We start from the raw sequence: 26,081 nt of genomic DNA, 5'->3' as shown, positions 1-26,081 counted from the left end.
GGAATGACCTTTGGTGGAAAGCCGGGGCAGTGTTTAGGTGGTGCTTGACTCCTTGCCTTTTGCCTTTACTCTGCTTTTTATGCTTCCACCCAGTTCTCTTGCCTCTTTATAGCAATCTCCTTTGTAGTCAGGCCATATAAATCTGAGAAAGAACTTTGGCCTTTGTGTCAGACACACCTGGCTCAAAGCCATATTCTATACATTTTTAAAAAAAGATTTATTGGGATCCCTGGGTGGCTCAGCGGTCTAGCGCCGCCTTCAGCCCAGGGCGTGATTCTGGAGACCGCGGATCGAGTCCCACGTCAGGCTCCCTGCATGGGGCCTGCTTCTCCCTCTGCCTGTGTCTCTGCCTCTCTCTCTCTCTCTCTCGCTTTCTCTCTGTCTCTGTCTCTCATGAATAAATAATAAAATAAAATCTTAAAAAAAAGATTTATATTTTATATAAAAGATTTATATATTTTAGAGGGGGGAAGGGCAGAGAGAGAAGAGAAAGAATCTCAAGTGGACTCCCTGCTGAGCATGAAAACCCACCCAGGGCTTGATCTCAGGGGCTCCATCTCAGGACCCCGAGATCATGACCTGAGCTGAAATCCAGAGTCGGATGCTTAACTGACCGAGCCACCCAGGCACCCCCATATTCCATTACTTTTGAAAAGAGGGAAATTCCTTAATTCTCTGAATCATAGCATCTTTGTTTTGAATTGGAGACCCTGGTTTTTCACAGGGCTAATGTGAAGTTTAAGGCATACAGGAGGTGCTAGAACAGGGATAGCTCTCTTCCTTTAATTGGGAGGCAGATTACAAAATCTTCAAAAGAAATTTAACTGAAATTCTGTTTCCCTGTCTCATTTCTTCTTTCCCTCATTGCCAAACCTTTCAAAAGAGTAGTTCACTCCAGTGAAATCAGAGATACAAAAGCTGTCAAAGTAAGAACTGAAGTCTGTAAAGTTATGTATCCTGTCACCTTGCTACTTCTCCTTTCTGGGAGAGTGTGAATGGGACAGGGGGCCTAATCTCAGCTTGAAACTTAAGACAGGTGGTTCTTGGTGGCAAGTAGAGTTGAGAACTGATGAATCCTTCAAGTGCCAGGCCCGTCCAGCTACAGTTTCATGTGGAAATAAGCCATAGTGCACCAGGCTATCTTCTCCTGTACAGCCTGGTGAGGAGGTGTTTAGGGCTATTTTCCCACATAGCCCATGCAGGGGTATCTTGATCCTTGTCCCTTGGCCCCAGACTTCTGCCAATGTGAGATGAGGAAACCTCCTGTCCTTGGCTAGTGGTACCAAACTCCCTGGCATAGTGTGAAGGACAGTGGATTCAGGATTCTTAGTGGGCTTGAGAAATAAAATCTGACTATGGAGCAAGGAACAAGAGGAGACAAAAGGTCTAGGCTCTAGTTTAGGTTGGAGGCTGTCAACATCCCCGAGGTTTCAGTATTCTCTTCAAGAAAAGGAGGGATTGTCCTATGAAGTCTCTTTCAGTGCTGTGAGTCTTTAAAAGCCCAATCTGAAAAGAGATGTGTGCGTTTTTGTGTCTATGTCTGGGAGAAGTGGTCAAGGACTAAGCTAGCTCATGGCTTAGAGTATCACTCCTGGTTCCTGGTGAATGCTAACAGTGGTCTAGATAATCCTAGACAGAAATGGTTACACATTTCCCTGAGACCTTCAAGGTAGTTTTGGCAGTGGGTGTACTTTTGCCATATGCTCAGCCTAGGCCAGAATAATTATATTCCTTGAGGTACCAATAGGAAATATTGGACTTAGGGACGCCTGGGTGGCTCAGCCTCAACGGTTGGGCATTTGCCTTCGGCTTTGGGAGTGATCCTGGGGTCCTGGGATCAAGTTCCACATGGGGCTCCCTGCATAGAGCCTGCTTCTCCCTCTGCCTGTGTCTCTGCCTCTCTCTCTCTCTGTCTCTCATGAATGAATGAATCAATCAATCAATCAAAATATTTTTAAAAAAGGAAATATTGGACTTAAATCCACAGGCTGATAAAACTTTTCGTGTATTACAACAAAACCTCCAACATCTCTTCCTTTCAGCACTGCCCTCACTGTAGGAACCCTGAGTCCTGCTCTGCTGCTCCCTACCTCTCCTTGTTGCCTGAGCAACCAACTTCCAGGCCTGCCAGTGTCCATGCAAATGGACCTCATCCACACCCCTAATTAAAAAAAAATGTCCAGTTTATTTTATGTTTTCTTTTTTAAGATTTTATTTATTTATTCATAGAGATACAGAGAGAGGGGGAGAGGCAGAGACACAGGCAGAGGGAGAAGCAGGCTGCATGCAGGGAGCCCGATACGGGACTCGATTCCGGGTCTCCGGGATCGCACCCTGGATTGAAGGCGATGCTAAACCACCGAGCCATCAGGGCTGCCTTTATTTTATGTTTTCTTAGAGTCACTTGCATGGTTCAGGATTCAAAAAGTGTATTTTATCAATCAGAAAGGGAATCAATACCAGGTGGGAATTACTTGCTTGCTTATCAAAAGAATGCATTTGATATTTATTTGGGAGAACATTTTTACCCTGGTGGGGGATGAGGACTCATAAACAAGTGATCAAAAATATTTCTATCACCTTGGGAATTCTGGCCAATGAAATTGCTCAAGCAATAGCAGCTCAACAAAAAGCATTAGACTCTTTGGCCTGGATGATAGAATGGCCTTAGATTGTATTTTGCCGGAACAGGGAGGGATATGGAAGGTAATTAACTCTTCCTGCTGCATTTACATTAATTATTCAGCTGAGGTAGAAACCCACCTAGACAGGTTCAAGACACTTGGCTGCAACAAATTTCTGCCAAAGTCCTGTGAACAGAATGGGATTGGTTTTCTGGTCTGTTTTCTTGGATTCCTCAAGGAATTTGATCAGTACTCTGGGCATTAACCCAAGTGGGAGATCTATCTGCTCTTTATATGATGTACATACTCACACCTGTGGCATGAGATGCTGCTTGAAGGCAGCAAAAGCAGGAACTAACTTGATGGTTCTCCAAAGCTTTGAAGTTAGGCCAGGTGCCAGAGGATTCACAGTTAGGAGCAAACCAGTTGCATTCCTCTAATCCTGATCTTCGCCCCTCTTCAGCCAGAAGTAGCTAGAGCAGTGGTCATCCCTCAAGACTCAGGAGTAACTAGAAACAAGTGGGGGGAGGGGAGCTGAAACCTGGTATGCAAACTCCTGTAGAGCCCACAGCTGCCTCTGGCCAGTCTTGTAGCCCTTAGTTACTGTTAAAGAAACCTGTAAAATTGTCTCAGGAAATAACATGTTGCCTCATGAAAAGTCTGTGGGATGCTATTCTGCTTGAGATGACAAACATAATGTGCCATTTTTGCAAGAAAATAATAATAATAGTTTGCAGCTTAGTAATAGTCACAAGATGTAAAATGTCTGCCTTTTAGAGATGACATCCTGAAACACAATCTGCTGAGAATGTTTTGCAGTTCCCGGCTCCTAAAGAGGAACAGCCAGGCCCCTGCAGCAGACGACCACCTCTCTACAATCACACCAAAACCATACCAGGAGATGCCAAATGAGAGAAGAGGATCAAGAAAGGAAGTATTACAGTAGGTCCAATCCCTAATCAATCAGCATGATCCAAGAGCTTGAGACCCTAATCCTGAATTTTCACCCTTTATTTTATTTTTATTTTTGTTTACTTATTTTTTTAAGATTTTAAGATTTTTAATAGAGAGAGCACTAACTGGGGTGGGAGGGGCAAAGGGAGAGGGAGAAGCAGGCTCCCCCCTGAGCAGGGAGCCCAACTCAGGCTTGATCCCAGGACCCTGGGATCATGACCCAAGCCAAAGGCAGATGCTTAACCAACTGAGCCACCCAGACGCCCCTAGATTTTCACCCTGTAAAAACCCCTGCTTGCAAGCCAATGGGGAGTTTAGGACTGTGAGCATTAGCTCTTCATTCTCCTGGGTGATGTGACACCAATAAATAGCCTATTTTTCCTCACCCCAAAAACAAAACCAAAAAGCCAAAAGTAACCAAAGCAACCCCCCCTACTGCCGTGCCAAACAACCAACCAACTAAACAAAATCAAAATCCAAACCTCCAAACCCACAAAATTAGAAAAATGTAAAAGGGTACACACTGAAAGTTCTCCTGCCAACCCCCACCCAGTTCCCCTTCCCTCCAGCAACCAATATTAACGGTTTCTTCAAAGCTTCTTGACATTCAAAACTTTTAGTTTGACTTCATTTCATCCACTTCTTTCCTGAGATCACCCCCTGCTGATTGACAGCATCTGGAACTGTGTCCTTTCTGAAATTTGAAATGCCAGAGCCCCATTCCCTCAGTGACCCTCAGATCTCTCTCTCCTGGGAGGCAGCAAGCATCCCTGCCCCAGGTCCCAGGGAGACCTCCAGGCATCCTGTCTTCCCCTCTCTCCCTGTCCACCTGGGTACCACTCTCAGCTGCTCTGACCTAGCAGCATCCTTTACCTGGGTTCTCTGTGCACCAAGGAGAGCCCCTCGGCCCACCACGCTGTGCTGCACACCGCCCCCTCTCTTGAGTACCCCTACCCTTCTTCTGATCGCCTGCTCTCAGCAGCCCAGAGAGCCTTCCTTCACACCCCAAATTTCCCTTTCTTTACTCATCCTTATCTCTCTTTCCTTAATTTCAGAACTTGTTGAAAGTCCATCCTTCTTCCTTTTTTTTTTTTAAATTTTATTTATTTATTCACGAGAGACACAGAGAGAGAGAGAGAGAGAGGCAGAGACACAGGCAGAGGGAGAAGCAGGCTTCATGCAGGGAGCCCGACATGGGACTTGACCCCGGGTACCCAGGATCATGCCCTGGGCTGAAGGCGGCGCTAAACCGCTGGGCCACCCGGGCTGCCCCATCCTTCTTCCTACATCCCATTCTTCTTCTTTTTTTTTTTTTTTTTTTAAGATTTTATTTATTTATTTGTGAGAGACACACAGAGAGAGGCAGAAATATAGGCAGAGGGAGAAGCAGGCTCCATGTAGGGAGCCCAATGTAGGACTCAATCCCGGGACTCCGGGATCATGACCTGAGCTAAAGGCAAATTCTCAACCACTGAGCCACCCAGCTGTTCCCTACATTCCCATTCTTTTTTTTTTTTTTTTTAAGATTTATTTATTTATTCATGAGAGACACACAGAGAGAGGCAGAAATATAGGCAGAGGGGGAGAAGCAGGATCCCAGCGAGGAGTCTGATGTGGGACTCGATCCCAGATCCCCGGGTCACGCCCTGAGCCAAAGGCAGATGCTCAACTGCTGAGCCACCCAGGCTTCCCTACATTCCCATTCTTTTTTTTTTTTTTTAAGATTTTATTTTATTTATTCATGAGAGACACATACACAGAGAGTCAGAGACATGGGCAGAGGGAGAAGCAGGCTCCATGCAGGGAGCCTGACGGGACTTGATCCCAGGTCTTTAGGACCACACCCTGGGCTGAAGGTGGCGCTAAACCACTGAGCCACTCTGGCCGGGCTGCCCCTGAATTTCTTAATGATATGTACTTTTCTTGTCTTCATAACTTCATTATCTGTGCATATTGTAGGTATCCCTAAATAGCATGCTGTTTAGCTTTGTGTGTTTAACCATCACATAGATGGAATATACATTATGCATTTTTCTGGAGCTGGTTTTTTAACTCATTCTGATTTTGTTGAGTTGTGTAGTTGTAATTTATTCACTTTCTTTCTATTGCATGCTTACACCACAATTAATTAATCCTTTGTCCTGTTGATGGACATTTGCATTGTTTAGAGATTTATTTATTTATTTGAGAGAGAGAGAGAGAGTGAGCAAGCAGGAGGGGCAGAGGGAGAGGGAGAGAGAGAATCCCCAGCAGACTCCCTGTGCTAAGCACAGAGCCTGACTCAGGGCTCCATTTCACAATCCTGAGGTCATGACTTGAGCCAAAATCAAGAGGTGAGCCACCCAGGTGCCCCACTTCTGCGTTGTTTAAACTGGTGGTTATTACTACGGCGCTGATGTGAGCTTTTACTCCTCTCTGAGTGTGACATGTAAGCTTCTCTAGGGCAGCAGGCTTCAAATTAGGGATGTGTGTCCCTGTAGTGTGAGAGGACTGTCCAAGGAGTAGATGGACCCAGAGAGACGTAAGGGAACGCTTTTCAGATCTGACTCTCCCAAAAGGCATAAAGGCACTGGTGGGCCTGGGGAGACCCCCATGAAGGAGAAACATGTGTCCTCATCCTCTTGCCCAACCTGCCCTTGCCACAGAAACCAAGCTCCAGGGGTATGTAGAAGCATCAAAACACCAGGGTACCCCAGGAGCAGTTCCAAAATCTGTTGGTTCTGAGAATGTGAGTGATGTAGTGACATCCTTCTGCACATCAGCTACTTTCTCTGTCCTTTCAACAAAGCTGAATGTCAGCTGATTGAGTATTTTACCCTTTTTATCATTATTATTTTTAAATATTTTATTTATTCACGAGAGACAGAGAGAGGCAGAGACACAGGCAGAGGGAGAAGCAGGCTCCATGCAGGGAGCCTGATGTGGGACTCTATCCCGGGATCCTGGGATCACGACCTGAGTCGAAGGCAGGTGCTCAACCACTGAGCCACCCAGGCGTCTCACCCTTTTTATTATTGAGGTGAAATTGACAACATAAAATGAACCATTTTGAAGTGAACAATTCAGCAGCATTTAGTACGTTCACAATATTGTGCAGCCACCACCTCTGTCTACTTCTGTCTCGTTCCAAAACATTTTCATCACCCCAGAAGGAGCCCTGTTAAATTGTTGCTTCCCTCCTCCCTCTGGCTCTCAGCAGCCACCAGTAGGTGTTCTGTTTCTCTGGAATGACCTGTCCTGGATGTTTTGTATAAATGGTATCACACACTATATGGCCCTGTGTCTGGCTGCATTCATGTGCCGTAATGCCTTTGAGGTTCATCCATGCCATAGCGTGTATCAGTAGTCTGTTCCTTTTTACGGGCAACTGATATTCAGGTGTATGGATATACCACAACTGTTTTTTTCATTCCTCTTGTTGATGGACGTTAGGGCCCTTTCCACCCTCTGACGATTGCGAATAGTGCTGCTATGCACTTGTCTTTGTTGAGAACCTGTTTTTAGTTTTTTGGGGGGTATTTACCTAGGAGTTGAATTCTGGGTAATATGGTAGTTCTATATGTAACTTTTGAGGAACCACCAAACAGTTTTCCACGGCTGCTGAGCCATTTTATATTCCTACCAGCACATTTCTCCACATCCTAGGTCTCACTTATTTTCTATATATATGCATTTTAAGCCATCCTTGTGGGTATGAAGTGGTACCTCATTGTGGTTTTTATTTGCATTTCCCTAATGACTAATGATGTTGAGTATCTTTTCATGTGGTTATCGGTGCCACTTGTATACCTTCTCTGAGAACTATCAATTCAAGTCCTTTGACCATTTTTTAAAAAGATTTTATTTATTTATTCATGAGAGACATACACATTCAGAGGGGGGGGCAGAGACACAGGCAGAGGGAGAAGCAGGCTCCATGCAGGGAGCCCCATGTGAGATTTGATTCTGGGACTTCAGGATCACGCCCTGGGCCAAAGGCAGGTGCTAAACTGCCGAGCTACCCAGGGATCCCTCCTTTGACCATTTTTAAATTGAGTTGTTTGCCTCTTTGTTGTTGAATTGTAAGAGTTATTTATATATTTTGGATACTAGATCCTTATAAGATAGGCAATTTACAAATATTTTCTCCATTCTATAGGTTGTCTTTTTCACTTTCTTGATAAAATGTCTTTAGATTGGGACACCTGGCTGGCTCAGATTGCAGAGTGTGCGACTCTTGGGGTTGTGAGTTCAAGCTGTGTGTTGGATGTAGAGCTTACAAAAAAAAAAAAGGTAATAAAGTCTTTAGGTGTACAAATATTTTAAATTTTGGTGAGGTCTAATTTATTTATTTTTTTCTTTTGTTGTTTGTGCTTTTGGTGTCCATATCTAAGAAACCATCCCCAAGGGATGACTGCACCTGGCAGGCTCAGTCAGAAGAGTGTGTGACTCTTTATCTAAGGGCCATGAGTTCAAGCTCCACATTGGGTGTGGAGATTACTAGAAAAATAAACAAACAAACAAAAATCACCAAATCCAAGGTTGTGAAGATTTACTCATGTTTCCTTCTAACCATTTTACAGCTTAAGCTCATATAGTTAGGTTGTTGAACCATTTTGAGTTAATTTTTGTATATAGTGTGAGGTAGGGATTTTATTTTTTTTCTTTTGCATGTGGATATCCAGTTTTTCCAGCACCATTTGTTGAAGAAAACAGCTGATTGAGTTTTGATAAGTCACTGTCTTTTGGTATATAATTTCAAAGAATTTATTGACATTGCTATGACAAACCTTCTTCCATTTACATCTACATATTTATGGGAACAAAATTTTTGGTTCGTACATCTACAAAAATGAAAAATAGGAATAGAATTCATACTGAATCCTAATTCTAGCAATAAATAACATTCACCCATAAATACATGAACTAATTGAAAAGAAAGTGACCTAACCATCTTATTTAGAATCGTACTTCTTTTTAAGAAAAATATCACAGGGACGCCTGGGTGGCTCAGTGGTTGAGCGCCTCCCTTTGGTCACACCCTGGGCTGAAGGGGGCACTAAACCGCTGGGCCACCGGGGCTGCCCTAAAAATTTATTCATGACAGAGAGAAAGAGAGGCAGAGACAGAAGCAAGCTCTACGCAAGGAGCTTGATGTGGGATTTGATCCCGCAACTCCGGGATCATGCCCTGAGCCGAAGGCAGACGCTCAACTGCTGAGCCACTGAGGCATCCCTCAATTCTTTTTTTTTATTTTTTATTTTATTATTTTTTTTATTATTTAAAAAAAATTTTTTTTTCAATTTTTATTTATGATAGTCATCAGAGAGAGAGAGAGAGAGAGAGGCAGAGACATAGGCCGAGGGAGAAGCAGGCTCCATGCACTGGGAGCCCAACATGGGACTCGATCCTGGGTCTCCAGGATCGCGCCCTGGGCCAAAGGCAGGCGCCAAACCGCTGCGCCACCCAGGGATCCCTCTTTTTTTTAAAGTAGGCTCCCTGCCCAGTGTGGAGCCCAATATGGGGCTTAAACTCATGTGACCCTGAGATCAAGACCTGAGCTGAGATGAAGAATCCGATGTTTAATGAACTAAGCCACCAGGGTACATCTAAAAATTCAATTTTTAAAAAAGTTTATTTATTTTAAGTAAACCTATACCCAGTGTGGGACTTGAACCCACAGCCTCAAGATCAAGACTTGCTTACTCTCCCATCCAAGCCAGCCAGGCACCCATAAATTCAATTTTAATCTATATACATATTTTCGTTGCAGAGAATAGAAGACTTTCAAACCTAAGCCATATTTTATTGAGATAACATTTTGGTGGGTAGAAAGGGAAAATATGAATTCAGAAGAAATGGAACATGTCAAGTTTCTGACTTTTTCTGTTTTGTTTTGTTTTTTAAAATATTTATTTATTCATGAGAGACAGAGAGAGGCAGAGACACAGGCAGAGGGAGAAGTAGGCTCCATGCAGGGAGCTCGACGTGGGACTTGATCCCGGGACTCCAGGATCACGCCCTGGGCCAGAGGCAGGCACCAAACCACTGAGCCACCCAGGGATCCCCAAGTTTCTGACTGTTACAGAAGAGAGTGGTCATGGGCTTTTTAATGAATCAGAGAGGGTGTCGTTAAGAGTGAAATACCACTTTTTAAAAAGGTCAGTGTTGGGGACCTGGGTGGCTCAGTGGTTGAGCATCTGCCTTCAGCTCAGGTTGTGATCCCCAGTTCCTGAGATCGAGTCCCGCCTCAGGCTTCCTGCAGGGAGCCTGCTTCTCCCTCTGCCTATGTCTCTGTGTATCTCATGAATAAATAAATAAAATATTCTTTAAAAAAAAGTCAATATTTACAACACACTGGAAACTGCATCTTTTTGCAATGACTTAAACATTTCAGGAACATTTTAGGTAGTAGTATAAAAATGTGCAAGGAGTGCCTATATGGTTTGCGAATTTTTAAAAACACGAGCAAAAGAGTGAAGAGGAAGTGCTTCTCACACTTCATTGTGCATGTGAATCATCTGAAGATTAGTTCAAGTGCAGATGCTGAGCTTGTAGGTCTGGATGATGCCTGAGGTTCTGCATTTCCACAAGCTCCCAGTGAGGCCAGTGCAGCTGGTCTGTGGACCACACTTTGAGTAGCAAACATCCATACACAGTAGGCCCCCTTTATCGGTGGGGGATATGTTCCAAGACCTTCAGTGGATGCCTGACACTATGGATTTTCTGAATCCCATATGGCTACTTGTTTCAATACATACACACCTATGATAAAGTTGAATTTATAAATTAAGCACAGTAAGAAATTAAAAAGAGTAACAGAACAAAACAGAAAAGTGCTAACAATATACTATACAAAAGCTATATGAATGTGGTCTCTTTCAAATTTCTTATTGTGCTGTACTCACTCTCCTTGTGATGACCTGAGATGATAAACGGCCTATTTGAGAGTTAAAGGGAGATGAATGCCTGGCATTAGGCTCCCGTTGACTTGATCCACTTGATCCGTCAGAAGTAGGATCATCTGCTTTCACACTGAGGTTAACTGCAAGTGACTGCCGCTGATAACGGGGTATGGCCCTGGATATAGGGGTGCTGCTTTGGATAAGGGAGGTACTACCGTGGATAGGAGGGCGCTGCTGTGGATAGCAGGGTTACTGCTGTATTCCTACTAGTGGAACTTCTGGGTGATGGCATCTTCACATGTTCTACTCCCCTGCCCAATGCCGAAGGATCTTCTGAAGTAGTTGTACCAATTTACACTCTGAATGGCAGTGGACCAGCTGCTGCTTGTGAAAGGTCACTAAAGGTTTCTGGTTTCCAGCACTTGCCTCGCTTGAGCTTTCTGAAGCTGGTGGCACATTTGACAGCGCTTGTTTGATACACTGCCTTTCCCTGGTTTCTGTGACACCTTTCTTTGAGCTTCCCTTCCTACAACCTCAGGCTGCTCTGCAACCCCTCACTCTCTTCCTTTGTCCATCTGTTAACTGTTGGTGTCCTTGGCCTCTTATTCTCCTTGTTCTCCCTGGGCGATAGCTTGTGCTTTTAAGAGGTTGGTTATTACCTGGAGGACTGTGGTGGCTAGTTTTATGTGTCACCTTGGGTGCACTGTAGTATCAGTTGTTCAGTTAAACACTAATCTGGATGTTTCTTGGAAGGTGTTTTTGTAGCTATGATTACCATCTACACACAGTTGAATTCTATTTTTTTTTTAAGATTTTATTCATTTATTCAGGAAAGACACACAGAGAGAGGCAGAGACATAGGCGGGGCGTGGGGGGAAAGCAGGCTCACCTTGAGGAGCCTGATGCGGGACTTGACCCCAGGACCCCAGGATAATGACCTCAGCCAAAGGCAGATGTTCAACCGCTGAGCCACCCAGGCGCCCCAGCTGAATTCTAAGTAAAGGAGATTTTCCTGGATAATGTGGGTGGACCTCATCCAATCAGTTGAAGGCCTTAGGAGCAAAAACTGAGGATTCCCAGAGAAACTCAAGACTATAACAGAAATCTTGCTTCAGTTCCCATCCTGCCAGTCTGCGGTACAAATTCGAACTCAAGACCACAACATCTGGGGCCTCTGGGTGGCTCAGTGGTTGAGCGCCTGCCTCTGGCTCAGGTCGTGATCCTGGGGTCCTGGGATCGAGTCCCGCACTGGGTTCACCACAGGAAGTCTGCTTCTCCCTCTGCCTATGTCTCTGCCTCTCTCTGTGTCTCTCATGAAAAAATAAATAAAATCTTTAAAAAAACCCAACCCACAACATCAACTCTTCCCAACCTCCTGTCTGCCTGTGGATTTTGGACCTGGCAGCCTCCACAATTGCATGAGTCAATTCCTTAAAATCAATCTCTTTGTATGTATGTATTTATTTTTAAAGATTTTATTTATTTGAGAGAGAATGAGAGAGAGAGCGAGTGAGAGCACAAGCAGGGGAAGGGAGGGGCAGAGGGAGAGGGAGAAGCTGGCTCCATGCTGAGCAGGGAACTTGATGCGGTGCTTGATGATGCTGTGCTTGATCCCAGGACCCTGTGATTAGGACCTGAGCTGAAGGCAGATGCTTAACAAACTGAGCCACCCAGGTGCCCCAATCTCTTTGTATTTATGTTTCTGCTTCTCTGGGGAACAATGACTGATACAGACTCCCACCAGACTTGCCTCTTGTGTCTGGTCTAGGATATCTGTCTCCTCCTGAATGTTCTAGAGGTAGTTAAAACACAGTATATCCTGGATAGAGTCTATTCTTTTTCTCCCCAAACCTGTTTCTCCATTTAGGTGCCTCTATCCATTCCATCACCCAAGCTAAAAACTTGGGATTCAATATGGACTTCTCTTGGCTCTTCATCCTTCATATATACTCAGCCACCAAATCCCTTGCCCATCCATTTAATAAATATATGAGTTCCCACAATGTGCCAATGCGGAGCCAGTGCTGTGGCTCAAAGAAGAGTAAGAGACATTTGCTGAGGGTGTGGAGAAACTGAAAGCCTTGTTGATGGGAATACGAAAAGGCACCGAAAACACTATGGTGGTTCCTCAAAAAAAAAATTAAAAATAGAATTACTGTATGATTCAGAAACTCCATGTCTGGGCACACATCCAAAAGAACTGAAAGCAGGGTCTCAGAGATATTTGTACAACCATATTCACAGCAACATTATAGGAGCTAACACAGAAAATAACCCAAGTGCCCATCAGCAGATGAGTGGATGAGCAAGATATGGATACACATACAATAGAATATTACTTGGTCTTAAGAAGGATGGAGATTCTGACACATGCTATGGCACAGATGAAACTTATGGACCTTGTGCTAAGGAAAATAAGCCAGACACAAAAGGACAAATACTGTATGATTCCATTTATATGAGATACTTGGAGCACTCCAAATCCTAGAAATAGAAAGCAGAAGGGTGGTGGCCAGGGCTGGGGGTAGGGGGATGTTTAATGGGTACAGGGTTTCAGTTTTATAAGACAGAATGAGTTATGGAGATGGAGAGTGGTCATGGTTGCACAAAATTTTGAATGTGTTTAATATCACTGAACTGTGCACTTGAAAATGGTTAAGATGAGCGGCAGAGGGGTGTCTGGGTGGCCCTCCTGATTAAGCACCTGATTCTTGATTTCAGCTCAGGTGGTGATCTCGTGGAACCTGCTTAAGATTCTCTTTCTGAAAAAAAAAAAGAAAAAAAAAAAAAAAGATTCTCTTTCTGACCCACCCCCCAAAGAAAATCGTTACGATGGTAAATTTTATGTGTATTTTACCTCAAAAAAAGTTTTTTTTAAAGAAATAAAAAATAGATTTAATAGTGAACAATCATTTTATTTTTTAAAACGATTTTATTTATTTATCCATGAGAGACACACAGAGAGAGGCAGAGACACAGGCAGAGGGAGAAGCAGGCTCCCTGCAGGGAACCCGATGTGGGACTCAATCCCAGGACCCCAGGATCACACTCTGAGCCAAAGGCAGTTGCTCAACCGCTGAGCCACTCAGGTGCCCCAAACAATCATTTTAATACAGAAAACTGTCCTTTCAAATATAACTCTTGAAGAAAAACCTATTTTTTAAAAGCTAAAAATGCATATCCGCTTATTGGACACATTTTGCTGCTCTTGTTGGTTTCCCAGGAAGCTAAAACCTCTCTAATACTTCACTGCCTTTTAAATTGAATAATAAAATGTTAATTGATTAAAAAAAAAAAAAAGAAGGAAAGAAAAATACGTTTCCTACACTCAAGATGACTACAGGTAATAAGTAAGCAACCAGAGGATGCTGGGGCAAGTGCTGAGATGTGGGCAGCCCAGGTGTCGGGAGAGCCCAGCGGACAGCACAGAGGGTCTCCGGAGTCTGCCCCTCAACACTTGTTTGGGCTTTCCTTCCCCACTGCTTTGCATCCATGTAGCCCCTGGTCTCTTGCAAGGATTAAAATAGTCTCCTAACTGGTCTTCCAATTCACCTTCCACACTGTTTCCAATATAATATATTTGAGATGCAGATGAAATCATATCACTCCCCTGCCTACAATGTTGTATACCTAATTGCCTTTTAGACTGCCACCCTGGCTCCTGAGTAGGGCAGACTCCTTCCCCGTCTCATCTTTCTGTGGCCTCCTCTTCCCTCTCCCACCCTAACCCTTCCTAACTTACCTGCAGTTCTCTTACCTTCTTCCAGGGTTCCAGACTCCAAGCCTTTCCCTACACAGATTGCTTTGCCTGGGCTGTCCTCTCTCTTCCTTGTCGGGTGCTTAAATATTCATCTTTTAAAGCTTATTTCCGGTTCCCATATGGAGCCTTTCTGAGCCTCTGAGAGATCTGATACCCTCCTCTCTGTGTGTCTGTGAACTCTAGATGCATCCTTATCTCAGCTTGTATCGGTCAGAGTGGCTAAGCAAATGCTGCAGTAACAAATAGCACCACAATCAGTAGTTCCCCATGCCTGTTTATTACTCACTGATGCTACCTGTCAGTGAGTCAGCACGGTGGTGGTGGGGGCCTCTCTGGTCATCAGAATCACTTGGGGATCCAGGTTAAAGAAGGCTCCACCAAAAGAGGGCACCAGAATATCTCATGTCGCATTGGCAATTAGCACTTCTGCCTAGAAAAAACAACCCATGTGGCTTCTGCTCACATTTCATTGGTGACAGCATGCCATGTGGCTATGCCTAACTTCAAGAGTGCTGAGAAATTCAATACCAAGTGCCTGGAAGAAGGCAAAAAATAGGAAAATTGGAGAACAGCCTCAATGACTACTGTGGCTTGGTGCAGTGCTTACCTGCTTCCATCTCTTCCACTGGACACCAGCGATGCCAAGTCATCACAGGGTCCCTGCCCTTGAGCAGTTTGCGCTCCAGCAATGGGCAGAGACCCATAAACCAATGGATTGTAATTCTCCATGTTCATGTTACAGTCTGGGTTTGGCTGGCATGTTGGTTGGGGAAAACCCATGAAAGAAGAGCAATGGGTCATGGGAGAGGCAAGTATGACAGCGACAGTCTTAATTTGCGTGTCCCTGAAAGCAGAGTCTGAGATGTGGGTTTAGGCAGTTAATTTAAATGATTCTAGAATGCAGAAGTAAGGCAGTGTGATTTTGGGAAGAAGGAAAAGCCAATTTAGGATGATTGGCTATTGTGCTCGATGGGAATGCGACTCCACTGGAATTTTCTGAGGAGGGAAACAGAAGGTCTCCAGAAATTGCCCATTGGAAGGACAGGAGGCAGGAGTATTTAGCCACCAATTTCCGTTCTCTGATGAGTGGCAGGTTGACTCTGGGACATTAGATCCCTGGCCTTTCCCCCTGTGTTTGCCCACTTGTCACTGAGGCTCCGGGAAAGGCCGGGATTTAGCACAAGGTGAGTCTGAGCTCCAAAGAACTGTCCACGCCAGCCACTGCTGAAATCAGAGAGTGGCACAGAGGATACAGGGCACAGGAAATGAATGCCCCAGGGGACCTCATGTTTCCTAAATTACTGCTTTCTGTCACTTGCTGTGCTAGGTGCTAATTTATGGGCCTTTCCCTCATTCAGTACAGCAACCTTCCTGGCGTAGATTTTATAGTGATTTATAGAAAGATGGTAGCAAGTCACCAGAGCAAGAATAATAGGTGGCTCTGATGGAGTGGCTTTCCTTTCATCTGGTCATTTTTCCAAACGGTCTATCTCAGAAGTGGGATTTTAAAAATACAGTTGTGGGATCCCTGGGTGGTGCAGCGGTTTGGCGCCTGCCTTTGGCCCAGGCCGTGATCCTGGAGACCTGGGATCGAATCCCACGTCGGGCTCCCGGTGCATGGAGCCTGCTTCTCCCTCTGCCTGTGTCTCTGCCTCTCTCTCTCTCTGTGTGTGACTATCATAAATAAATAAAAATTAAAAAAAATAAATAAAAATACAGTTATGATGGGGCTCCAGAGGACTGACTCATGCTAACAACGCTCATGAAAGACTCATGTATAAATGGCTCATTTATTGATTTCCGCGGTAGGTGTAACTTGCAAGATGATTTGGTACTTACGTTCCCCGAGCTTTATCATTTATTCGTTTGATATTTTTATCATTTATTCGTTTGATGTTTTTGACAGCACCTGTTGTGTGTGGCAGGGTCTTTGTGCCTTGTCTAGTCTTTTTATTTGTCTGATCTTACTTAATGGTCAAAGGGGGTTGAAATTTTTTATATTTTAACTTTTTATTTTTTAAACATTTTATATTATTTTTTAAAAAGATCTTATTTATTTATTCATGTGAGACACACACAGAGAGAGAGAGGCAGAGACACAGGCAGAGGGAGAAGCAGGCTCCATGCAGGGAACCCGATGTGGGACTCGATCCCGGGTCTCCAGGTTCACACCCTGGGCTGAAGGCAGCGCTAAACCGCGGAGCCACCCGGGCTGCCCTTATTAAACATTTTTCTTTTTATTTCTTTTTATTTTTTTTTATTTATGATAGTCACACACACAGAGAGAGAGAGGGAGAGAGAGAGAGAGAGAGGCAGAGACATAGGCAGAGGGAGAAGCAGGCTCCATGCACCGGGAGCCCGACGTGGGATTCAATCCCGGGTCTCCAGGATTGCGCCCTGGGCGGAAGGTGGTGGTGCTAAACCGCTGTGCCACCCAGGGATCCCTTTTTAAACATTTTTAAAAAAGATTATTTATTTATTTGGAGAGACAGGGAGCATGAGCAAGGGGAGGGAGAGAGGGAGAGGGAGAAGCAGACTCCCTGCCTGACATGGGCTTGATCCCAGGGCCCTGAGATCATGACTTGAGCTGAAGGCAGACCCTTAACCCACTGAGCCACCCAGGCACCCCTACTTTAACTTTTTATTAAGGAAACTTTCTTTTTTTTTCTTTTTTTTTTTTTTTAAAGAACTTTATTTTATTTTATTTTATTTTTAATTTATGATAGTCACAGAGAGAGAGAGAGAGAGGCAGAGACATAGGCAGAGGGAGAAGCAGGCTCCATGCACCGGGAGCCCGATGTGGGACTCGATCCCGGGTCTCCAGGATCGCGCCCTGGGCCAAAGGCAGGCGCCAAACCGCTGCGCCACCCAGGGATCCCAAGGAAACTTTCAAACAGACACAAAAATAGGTAGAATACACAGATGACCCAGCTTCAACAATTTTCAACAGTTTGCCAGCCATGCTTCATCAGGCCTCCGCCTCCCACTGGAGAATTTTTTTTTAAAGATTTATTTATTTATTCATGAGAGAGAGAGAGGCAGAGACACAGGCAGAGGGAAAAGCAGGCTCCGTGCAGGGAGCCCGATGTGGGACTCAATCCCGTCGAAATCTGCAGAGATCTTATTTATGGCTTAACACATGGTGTATCCTGGAAAATGTCCCACGTGCACTGGAGAAGGATGTGTGTGCTTTTGCTGCCTGGTAGTGTTCTGTACACATCTGTTAGATCTATTTGTCTTATTGTGTTAAGTCCTCTATATCTTCATTTCCTTTTTTGTCTGGTTGTTCTGTTCATCGTTTGTTTGTTTTAAGTGGGCTCCATGCTGGGGATGGAGCCCAATGTAGGTTTCAAACTCAACGACGCTGAGATTAAGATCTGAGCTGAGATCAAGAGTTGGATGTTCCGGACGCCTGGGTGGCTCAGCGGTTGAGTGTCTGCCTTTGGCTCAGGGCATGATTCTGGAGTCCCTGGATCAAGTCTCACATGGGGCTCCCTGCATGGAGCCTGCTTTTCTCTCTGCCTATGTCTCTGCCTCTCTCATTCTGTGTCTCTCATGAATAAATAAAATTTTTAGGAAAAAAAAAAAAAGAGTTGGATGTTCAACTGATTGAACCACTCAGGCACCCCTGGTTGTCTGTGCATTAAGAATGGGGTATTGAGGGATCCCTGGGTGGCGCAGCGGTTTAGTGCCTGCCTTTGGCCCAGGGCGCGATCCTGGAGACCCGGGATTGAATCCCACGTCAGGCTCCCGGTGCATGGAGCCTGCTTCTCCCTCTGCCTATGTCTCTGCCTCTCTCTCTCTCTCTCTGTGTGACTATCATAAAAAAAAAAAAAAAAAAAAAAAAAAAAAGAATGGGGTATTGCAATGGGTGTTAACCTATATGTTGGCAAACTGAATTTAAATAAAACATTTTAAAAAAGAGAATGGGGGGGGGGGGATCCCTGGGTGGCGCAGCGGCTTAGCGCCTGCCTTTGGCCCAGGGCGCGATCCTGGAGACCCGGGATCGAATCCCACGTCGGGCTCCCGGTGCATGGAGCCTGCTTCTCCCTCTGCCTGTGTCTCTGCCTCTCTCTCTCTCTCTCTGTGACTATCATAAATAAATAAAAATTTTAGAAAAAAAAAAAAAGAGAAGGGGTATTGACGTCTCCAAGCATGGTTGTAAGACCTGTCTATTTCTCTCTTCTTCGAATCTGACCCATTTTGCCTCATATATTTTGACGGTCTGTAATTAGATGTGAAAATGTTATAATTGTTATGTATCCTTGCTGCATTGAACCTTGTATTAATATATAATGTCCCTCTTTGTCTCTTGTGAACTTTTAAATTTAAAGTCTATTCTGTCTGACATTGGCATACTTATCCTTTCTTTTGGTTACTGTTTGCATGGAGTATCCATTTTCATCCTTTCACTTTCAATCTATTTGAGGTCTTTGGATCTCAAGTGAGTCTCTTGTAGACAGCATATAGTTAGGTCATGTATTTTTTTGTATCCAGTCTGCCCATCTCTGTATCTTAATTGGAGAGTTTAATCCATATACATTTAAAGTAATTACGGGGGCAGCCCGGGTCACTCAGCTGTTTAGCGCCACCTGCAGTCCAGGGCGTGATCCTGGACACCCGGGATTGAGTCCCGTGTCAGGCTCCCTGCATGGAGCCTGCTTCTTCCTCTCTCTGCCTGTGTCTCTGCCTCTCTCTCTCTTTCTCTGTGACTCTCATGAATAAATAAATAAAATCTTAAAAAAAAATAATTATGACAAGGAGGGACTTACTCCTGTCGTTTTGCTACTTCTTTTCTATATGCCTTGTAATTTTATTTGTCCTTCATTTCTTTCATTACTGTCTTCTTTTGTGTTTAGTCGATTTTTTTTGGTAGTGAAACATTTTAATTTTTTTTCTCGTTTTTTTTTTTTTTTTTTTTTTAAATGGGACTCCAGGATCGCGCCCTGGGCCAAAGGCAGGCGCCAAACCGCTGAGCTACCCAGGGATCCCCTCTCTCCATCTGTTTGAATATGTACCACACATACCCAACAAAAGTGCAAAGAGAAATAAAGGGGATTTTGAGAAGAGTAAGTCTCTCTCCTTGCCCCACATCCCATTTTCTAGCCCTCAAAGACAACTCTCTTATCCAAATTTTGTGTGCCTTTCTGGAGAAATTGTATATATTAAGGAGCGTATGTTGCTACATCTTCTTTCTCCCCATTTTTCTGCATAATTGGCAATAGACCACACACATGGTTTCAAATGTCCATTTAGTTACAAAGTATATATTATATTACGGATAGTATCTTGAGACATTGCACCTCATACATGCATAAGCCTTAAACTTTCAGAGGCTGCATAGCATTCCACTGTCCAAACTATAAGGTACTCTGTGTTACTCCTCTGCTAAATGACTTGGGTTATTTCCAAACATTTGCTCACAATAGTGATGAATGCTGTAGTGAGTATCTTTGTACACCACTCTTCCACACCTGTAAGAGAAAAGAACATTTCGTTCTTATAGTCCTAATTTAATTCTCACAGATAACTTTAAGAGGAGTGTATTTTGCTGTTGGCTCCATGTGTGACAGGTGACAAAACAGGATAAGTAAGGCTGTGAAACAGCTAATAAATTTGCCAAGCCAAACCTGAGATTCTAGGCTGTCTTTAGTCAAAGCCTGAATTTCTTCTGCCACACTACAGCCGGGGCCAGATGTCTGGGCACAAAGGGTTCTACTGGAGCATGACCTTTCATTTGAGTCTGGTAGAAAAGCAAAGCATGAATGTATGTCCCTTCTATACTGGAAAGGTCTCTCCCTGCCCCTTGGCAGTGTTGAGGGTAGGGGCAGGAGACTGCCCTACTTTGAGTTCACCACCTCTCAAAGGTGGGAGGGAGTTAGTAAGAGGAAAGGAGATGAATCATCTTCCCCTACACACAATTCCCAGGCCATGGAGGAAAACATTAGAGAGGCATTTTTTTTAATTAAAAAAAATTTTAAAAAAAGATTTTATTTATTCATTCATGAGAGACACACACAGAGAGAGAGGAAGGCAGAGACACAGGCAGAGGGAGAAGCAGGCTCCATGCAGGGAGCCTGATGTGGGACTCGATCCCGGGTCTCCAGGATCAGGCCCTGGACTTAAGGCGGCACTAAACCACTGAGCCATCTGGGCTGCCCTAAAAAAAAATTTTTTTTTAAAGTAAACTCTACACCGAACATGAGGCTCAAACTCACAACCCTGAGATCAGGAGTCACATGTTCTATATTTGAGCTAGCCAGGCACCCCTAAGATGCATTTTGAATGAAAGGGCAGAGGAGGGATGGTTAGGTCACCCCTCCCACCAAAAGTAAGTCCAGACCTGGAGGATGAAGGTGGTGAGAGGGATCCAGGGAGGTATAGCCTGAGGCCATCTTGCCTCTTGCCATTTCCAGGGGACCTCTGAGTACATGAGTCATGGTCACCACCCTCTTACCTGGGCTACACAGGACAGCCTCCCCATAGGTGGCAAGAAATAGGGGAGAGGGAATAATATATGCATCACCGGCCACGTAGTACTGGGAGACTTTGGAGGGATGGGATGGACAGAGGTGAGGTAGGAGCTGTGTGGCGAGCAGACAGACACACTGGTATACCTCAAGCTTGGCCGTTTCCAGGGACTGAGTTTCCATTTGAAGGATTTATGGCCCCATATGGGAGGTCATAGGCAGGCCTTCAGTTTCTTGGGAGGTCCTTACTTTGCTTAATTCTCAGGAATTGTTTACGCAATAGATGGGTGAGAAGAGGAGGTTCCATGTCCTGATCCAGAGTCCAGGCTTGCAAGTTGGCCTCTGGGGTTCAGGGGCCTGGAAGAGCCTTGGGATGGGGGAGAGCTAGGGACTGGGCATAACCCTTTCCTCAGAGTGATTTATATAAAGGTTTCTCAAGGTTATAGTTGGGCAATTAGTTCAACATAAGTACGTTAGTGCATGGTAGGATGGGGGTGGTGTGTACCTAGAGCTCTAACAGCGACCTGTTTCAGAGGAAGTGGGTGAGGTCTAACCTTATGTAAACATATTTTTTTAAAAAGAAGTGGAAGGGAGCACCTGGCTGGCTCAGTCAAAGGAGCATGATCTCAGGGTCATGAGGTCAAGCCCCACATTAGGGGAGAGATTACTTAAATAGATAAAACTTAAAGGAAAAAAAAAGAAGGGGTGCCTGGGTGGCTCAGCGTCTGCATTCAGCTCAAGTTATGATCCCAGGGTCCCAGGATGGAGCTGTGCATCGGGCTCCCTGCTCAGTGGGGAGCCTGCTTCTCCTCTCTCTGCTGCTCCCCCTACTTGTGTTCTCTTTGTCAAATAAATAAATAAAATCTTAAAAAAAAAAAAAGTGGAAGGACTGAACACCAAAGACACTTCTGTTGCTAATCTAAAGGATGCTGTTTAGTTGGAGTGAGAATAAGACTGGGGAGGGGTTCTCCTGTGGTATAATAACCATAAGCCTTGATCTTACTCATGGAGCTCATTGTTTCAACAGAAACTCCTGGATCCTTTGTCAGGGAGGTTGAGATAAGGACACAAAGAACTAGAACTAGAAGGCAGCACATCCTGTGTGTGCCCTGTAGGAATCTGGAGAACTGAAGAGAACTTCCTGAAGGATGAGGGATTGGAGAAGAATGGAGAAGGTGTCACAGGAAAGGGGACAACAAGAGGCCAGGGTCCAGGGGAAGGAGGGCTCAGGAAGGCCCAGTGCAAGGGGGTGAGTGGGGACCTGGGACTGGAGGGGAACTCAGGAAGCTCAGAAAAGCCTCTTCAGAGAAGATGTAAGAAGATGCACTAATGCATCAGCCTCTGAGTGTGGACTCAGGAGCCCTGCTGCCTGGGTTTGAATCCTGGCTCTGCTACTTAACACCCGTGTGAATCTGAGGCAAGGCATTGAACATTTCTGTGCCTCTGCTTCCCCTATGTATACTGGGGGCAATGACAAAACCTGTGTCATAGGCTTTTTGTGAGGGTTAAGTAAGCCCTTACATATAAAGGGTTTAGAATAGTGTCTGTCATATAACAGTTCCTGTTCATAAGAAGTCTTCTTCCAGAAGCAGCCTGTGAGACAAGGATTCAAAGGCAAATAGTGCATTTGAGAGGTGGTGCCAGGAAACATGGGTATGGACTGGGAAAGTGGGATGGGGAAGGAAGGTAGTCCATAAAAGGTGTGTCATCAAGCAAATTCACCACTGTGGATGAGTGGAGATTAGCTCCACTGAGGACCCTGGAGAACCCTGGGGTGCAGAACGTCAGAGTTGTCCCGTGGTGGAGAGTGAATAAGCTGGGATATTTATATGCCCACTCCTCGCAGTCACAGATTGAAGCCTGCTTTCGGCGGGGGGGAGGGGCTTAATTCTCTGGCATTCCCAGGTTTCTGTGCGTAGGTGGAGCAGGACACTAGAGAAACCTTCAGAAAAAGAGATAGAGACATTGCTATTGGAAGTCGATGGCCCTCTCCAGGGGCCATCCCAAAGGATGTGAGTGATGCAAGAACAGATTTCCTACAAACATAAAGAAGTGCGTTGAGTAATATTGAATCCATAACTAAAATCACACAGTACGAACCAGTTAGTTTCCAAAACCAGGGGATGATCTGAAAATGGGAATCGGCCCTGCAGTTGCCAAGGGAGGTTGAGGGTGGCAGATTCTAAGACGTTAGTTAGATCCATGCTAAGTGCTCAGATTGGACAAGGAATAGACTGTGGCTGAAAGGAGACCATACTACAATGGCCTTGCCTGTCTCACAGGCCGATCATTTTTCGTATGATTTTTAAAAAAGATTTTATTTATTTATTTGAGAGAGAGAGCATGAGTGGGATAGGGGAAGGGGCAGAGGGAGAGGGAGAAGCAGACTCCCCTCTGAGTAGGGAGCCTCATGCAGGACCCATCCCAGGACCCTGAGATCATGACCTCAGCTTGAAAGAGCAGATGCCTAACTGATTGAGCCACCCAAGGGCTCCTCATATGAAATTTTCAAGGAACTGACTTTCCCATGAGAATAGTAAGGCCTCCTGAGAGGCCATCATGTCATCACTTCTTTTTTTTTAACGTGTGACTAGGGGACGAGTTGCAAAGTATGGTGTGTTGCTTTTTTCTCTTTAGAATTGATCCCCTGGGAGTATGTATTAGAAGCTTTGAATTGTTGAGAAGAAATTGGGCAAGAGGAAAGACACTAGCAGGAGTGGAGGGGCTGTCCTTTTAAGCATTATTTACCTCCTTCCTTCCATCTGGAGTGAAAACGTTGCACCAGGCTTTATAATGATGCTAAAAATAGACTAGCCAAGGTCACCTTCACCCAATGGGAGTCTACTAAAAATCAACTTGGGAGCCTAAAGAGGGGAATAAAGATCTGGTGTCTTCAGGCCCAGAGCCTCTCAGGTCATGGTCCTTCCACTCTGGACTGGGCCTGATGGAGACTTGGAACAGTTACCCAACTCCAGTGACCCATGTCTTTGTTCACCTTGATTTGCCATTATGCAATGTAGCATTTCCGTGTGCAGCTGATCTCCTCTCTTTTGTGCATTTTTGTCTCCCAAAACTTTCTAATATGGTATTAGAGTTCTAGCTGTGTATGCGGTAGGCAAACTAGAGACCACATTTCCCAGCCTGTCATATAACAAAGTCTTTGCCAACAGAATATGAGCAAAAGAGGGACTGGAATGCAGACTTGATGGAGACTTCTTTCGACCATGCAGACTAGGGTGATTCTCAATGGCACGGCAGATGGAAGGAGCCTGGGGTCCTCAGTGATGCTGATGAGCAACTGTGCCCGGCCAGCCAGGGCCACCTTTGCCATATTAGCCCTGCCTGCTCATGCTGAGGGTCCTATTTGTGAGAGATGCAAACTTCTGCCTTATTTAATTCACTGCATTTGTGATTGTCTTTATCACAGCAACTTACATTAGACCCTGATGAGTATATGTCTGTGGGTGTTGCCTTCGGCTTTCATACTGATTTCTGGCTAACTAAATGTATTAGTTAGATACATGTTTGGCTGCTAAAACTCGGGCTAAAATAACAGTGGCTTAAATGGGCTGAGCTTAAACCATCCAGGGCAGTTATGATAGCCCTGCAGGATTAGGGAGCGGGGCTTCTTTAATTTTGTTTGTCATCATCAACATGTGACTTCCATCTTGTGGTCTAGGGTGACTATTTTGTCTTCCACCAGTGTATCTGCACTCCAGCCAGTGGGAAGGGGAGAAGAAAAATTGAGGAGTACACCCCTTTAAGAGCATACCCCATGGGCCCAGTGGAAAACTTGGAAGTTTTATTTATTTTCATTATTTTTTAAAGAGTTTATTTATTTTATTCATGAGAAACACACAGAGAGAGGTAGAGACATAGGCAGAGGGAGAAGCAGGCTCCCTTGGGGGAACCTGATGTAGGACTCAATCCCAGGACCCCGGGATCATGACCTGAGCCAAAGGCAGATGTTCAACCAGTAAGCCACCCAGGCATCTCAACTTGGAAGTTTTAATACTTAAGGAAGAAGGGGGAATGGATTCTGACAGACTGCTAAGTTTTCTAACTCGACAAGTGCTGGGAGAAACTCACAAAAGAAAGTCACCCCCTCTTTTAAAGATGGCTTTTACATATGTACTGGGCGTATATATGAATGTACTGGGCTGCCATAACAAAACACCTGGACTGGGTGGCTTAAACAACAGAAATGTGTTATCTTACAGTTCTGGGGGCTGGATGTCTGAGATCAGGGTGCCAGCATGGTTGGTTTCTGGGGAGGACTTTCTTCCTGGCTTACAGATACCATCCTCACCTGGGCTTTCCTCTATGATGCACAGGGATGGGGATAGGAGGGAGGTGTGTTGGGGAGGGAGAGAGACAGAGAGAGAGAGAGTGTGTGTGTGTGCACAGGCAAGCGTGTTCTGCTGTCTTTTATGGACACTTATCCTATTGGATCAACGCCCCACTCTTATGACCTCATTTAACCTTAATTACCTCTTAATACGCCCTATCATCTTCAAATACAGTCACATTGGGGGTTAGGGCTTCGGTATGTGAATTTTGGGGTGATACAATTTAGTTTGTAGCAGTGATCTAAAGAAGGGCTTTAAAACTCAGTGATTTAAGTATTTAGCCAGGCAAAGATTCATTATGTTCTGATGACAACTCCCAAATCTTGGTTGCCATAGGTGTTTTTCAAAATATGGGCAGAAATCTCTCCTATTCTAGTGTGGATGCCTCTTTGCAGTATGACTTTGCCAGTCTTCCCATCGTGAGGTTGGGTTTCCCCCACCCTTAAGTCTGGGCGGCCCTTTGATTTGCTGTCACCAATAGAACATGATGGAAGTGATGTTATGTGATTTCTGAAGATAGGGCTCAAGAGACCATGCAGCTTTGCTTTGGATCTCTTAGAATGCTTTCCTGAGGCTGCTTATGCAAGGCTAGGGATGAAAGACCATGGGACAGAGAACTCCCGGTGTCTGACTTCTCCTGCTGAACTCAGCCCTCAGTTGAGTGCAGCTGCCTGAGTGAGCCCAGGCAAGAGCAGCAGAAGAACCACCAGGCTAATGCATGAGAAGGAATAAATCATTTTTTAAATCCTCTATATTTTGGGTGGCATTTACTTTTTTCCAACAGCAGTGGTGATGTAATAGATTAAAACAAAGATTTCTGGTTCTTTTTTCCTCGCTCATATTACATACATATCCTGTGAGGATCAGCAGAGGTTCTGCTTTTGGTGTCTCTCAGGAATGTAAGACGATGGAGCAGCCAGCATCTCGAATGTTGCCATACTGGGGGAAGAGCATGGTGAGGACTGCATTGGCTCATGAAGCTTCCATCTGGAAACAGTACACGTCACTTACATTTCATTGGCCAGTGCAAGTAGATAAGG

At 44.8% G+C, this 26,081-nt stretch overlaps 1 protein-coding gene across 2 annotated transcripts in view; it reads left to right on the top strand.

Annotated features, from left to right (window-relative positions):
• Positions 1 to 26,081, top strand: part of C2 (complement C2) — a 41,497-nt gene that overhangs the window by 1,771 nt on the left and 13,645 nt on the right. For both annotated transcript variants that reach the window (XM_077904605.1, XM_077904606.1), the window contains exon 2: positions 3,402 to 3,566. In XM_077904605.1, the coding sequence (XP_077760731.1) occupies positions 3,533 to 3,566 (34 nt within the window). In that variant the 5' untranslated portion in view covers positions 3,402 to 3,532. The remainder of the gene's footprint in view (positions 1 to 3,401; positions 3,567 to 26,081) is intronic.

The sequence above is a fragment of the Canis aureus genome, chromosome 7 (genome assembly GCF_053574225.1).
Source record: "Canis aureus isolate CA01 chromosome 7, VMU_Caureus_v.1.0, whole genome shotgun sequence".
NCBI lineage: Eukaryota > Metazoa > Chordata > Mammalia > Carnivora > Canidae > Canis > Canis aureus.
This window is presented reverse-complemented; position numbering and strand designations above follow the sequence as displayed.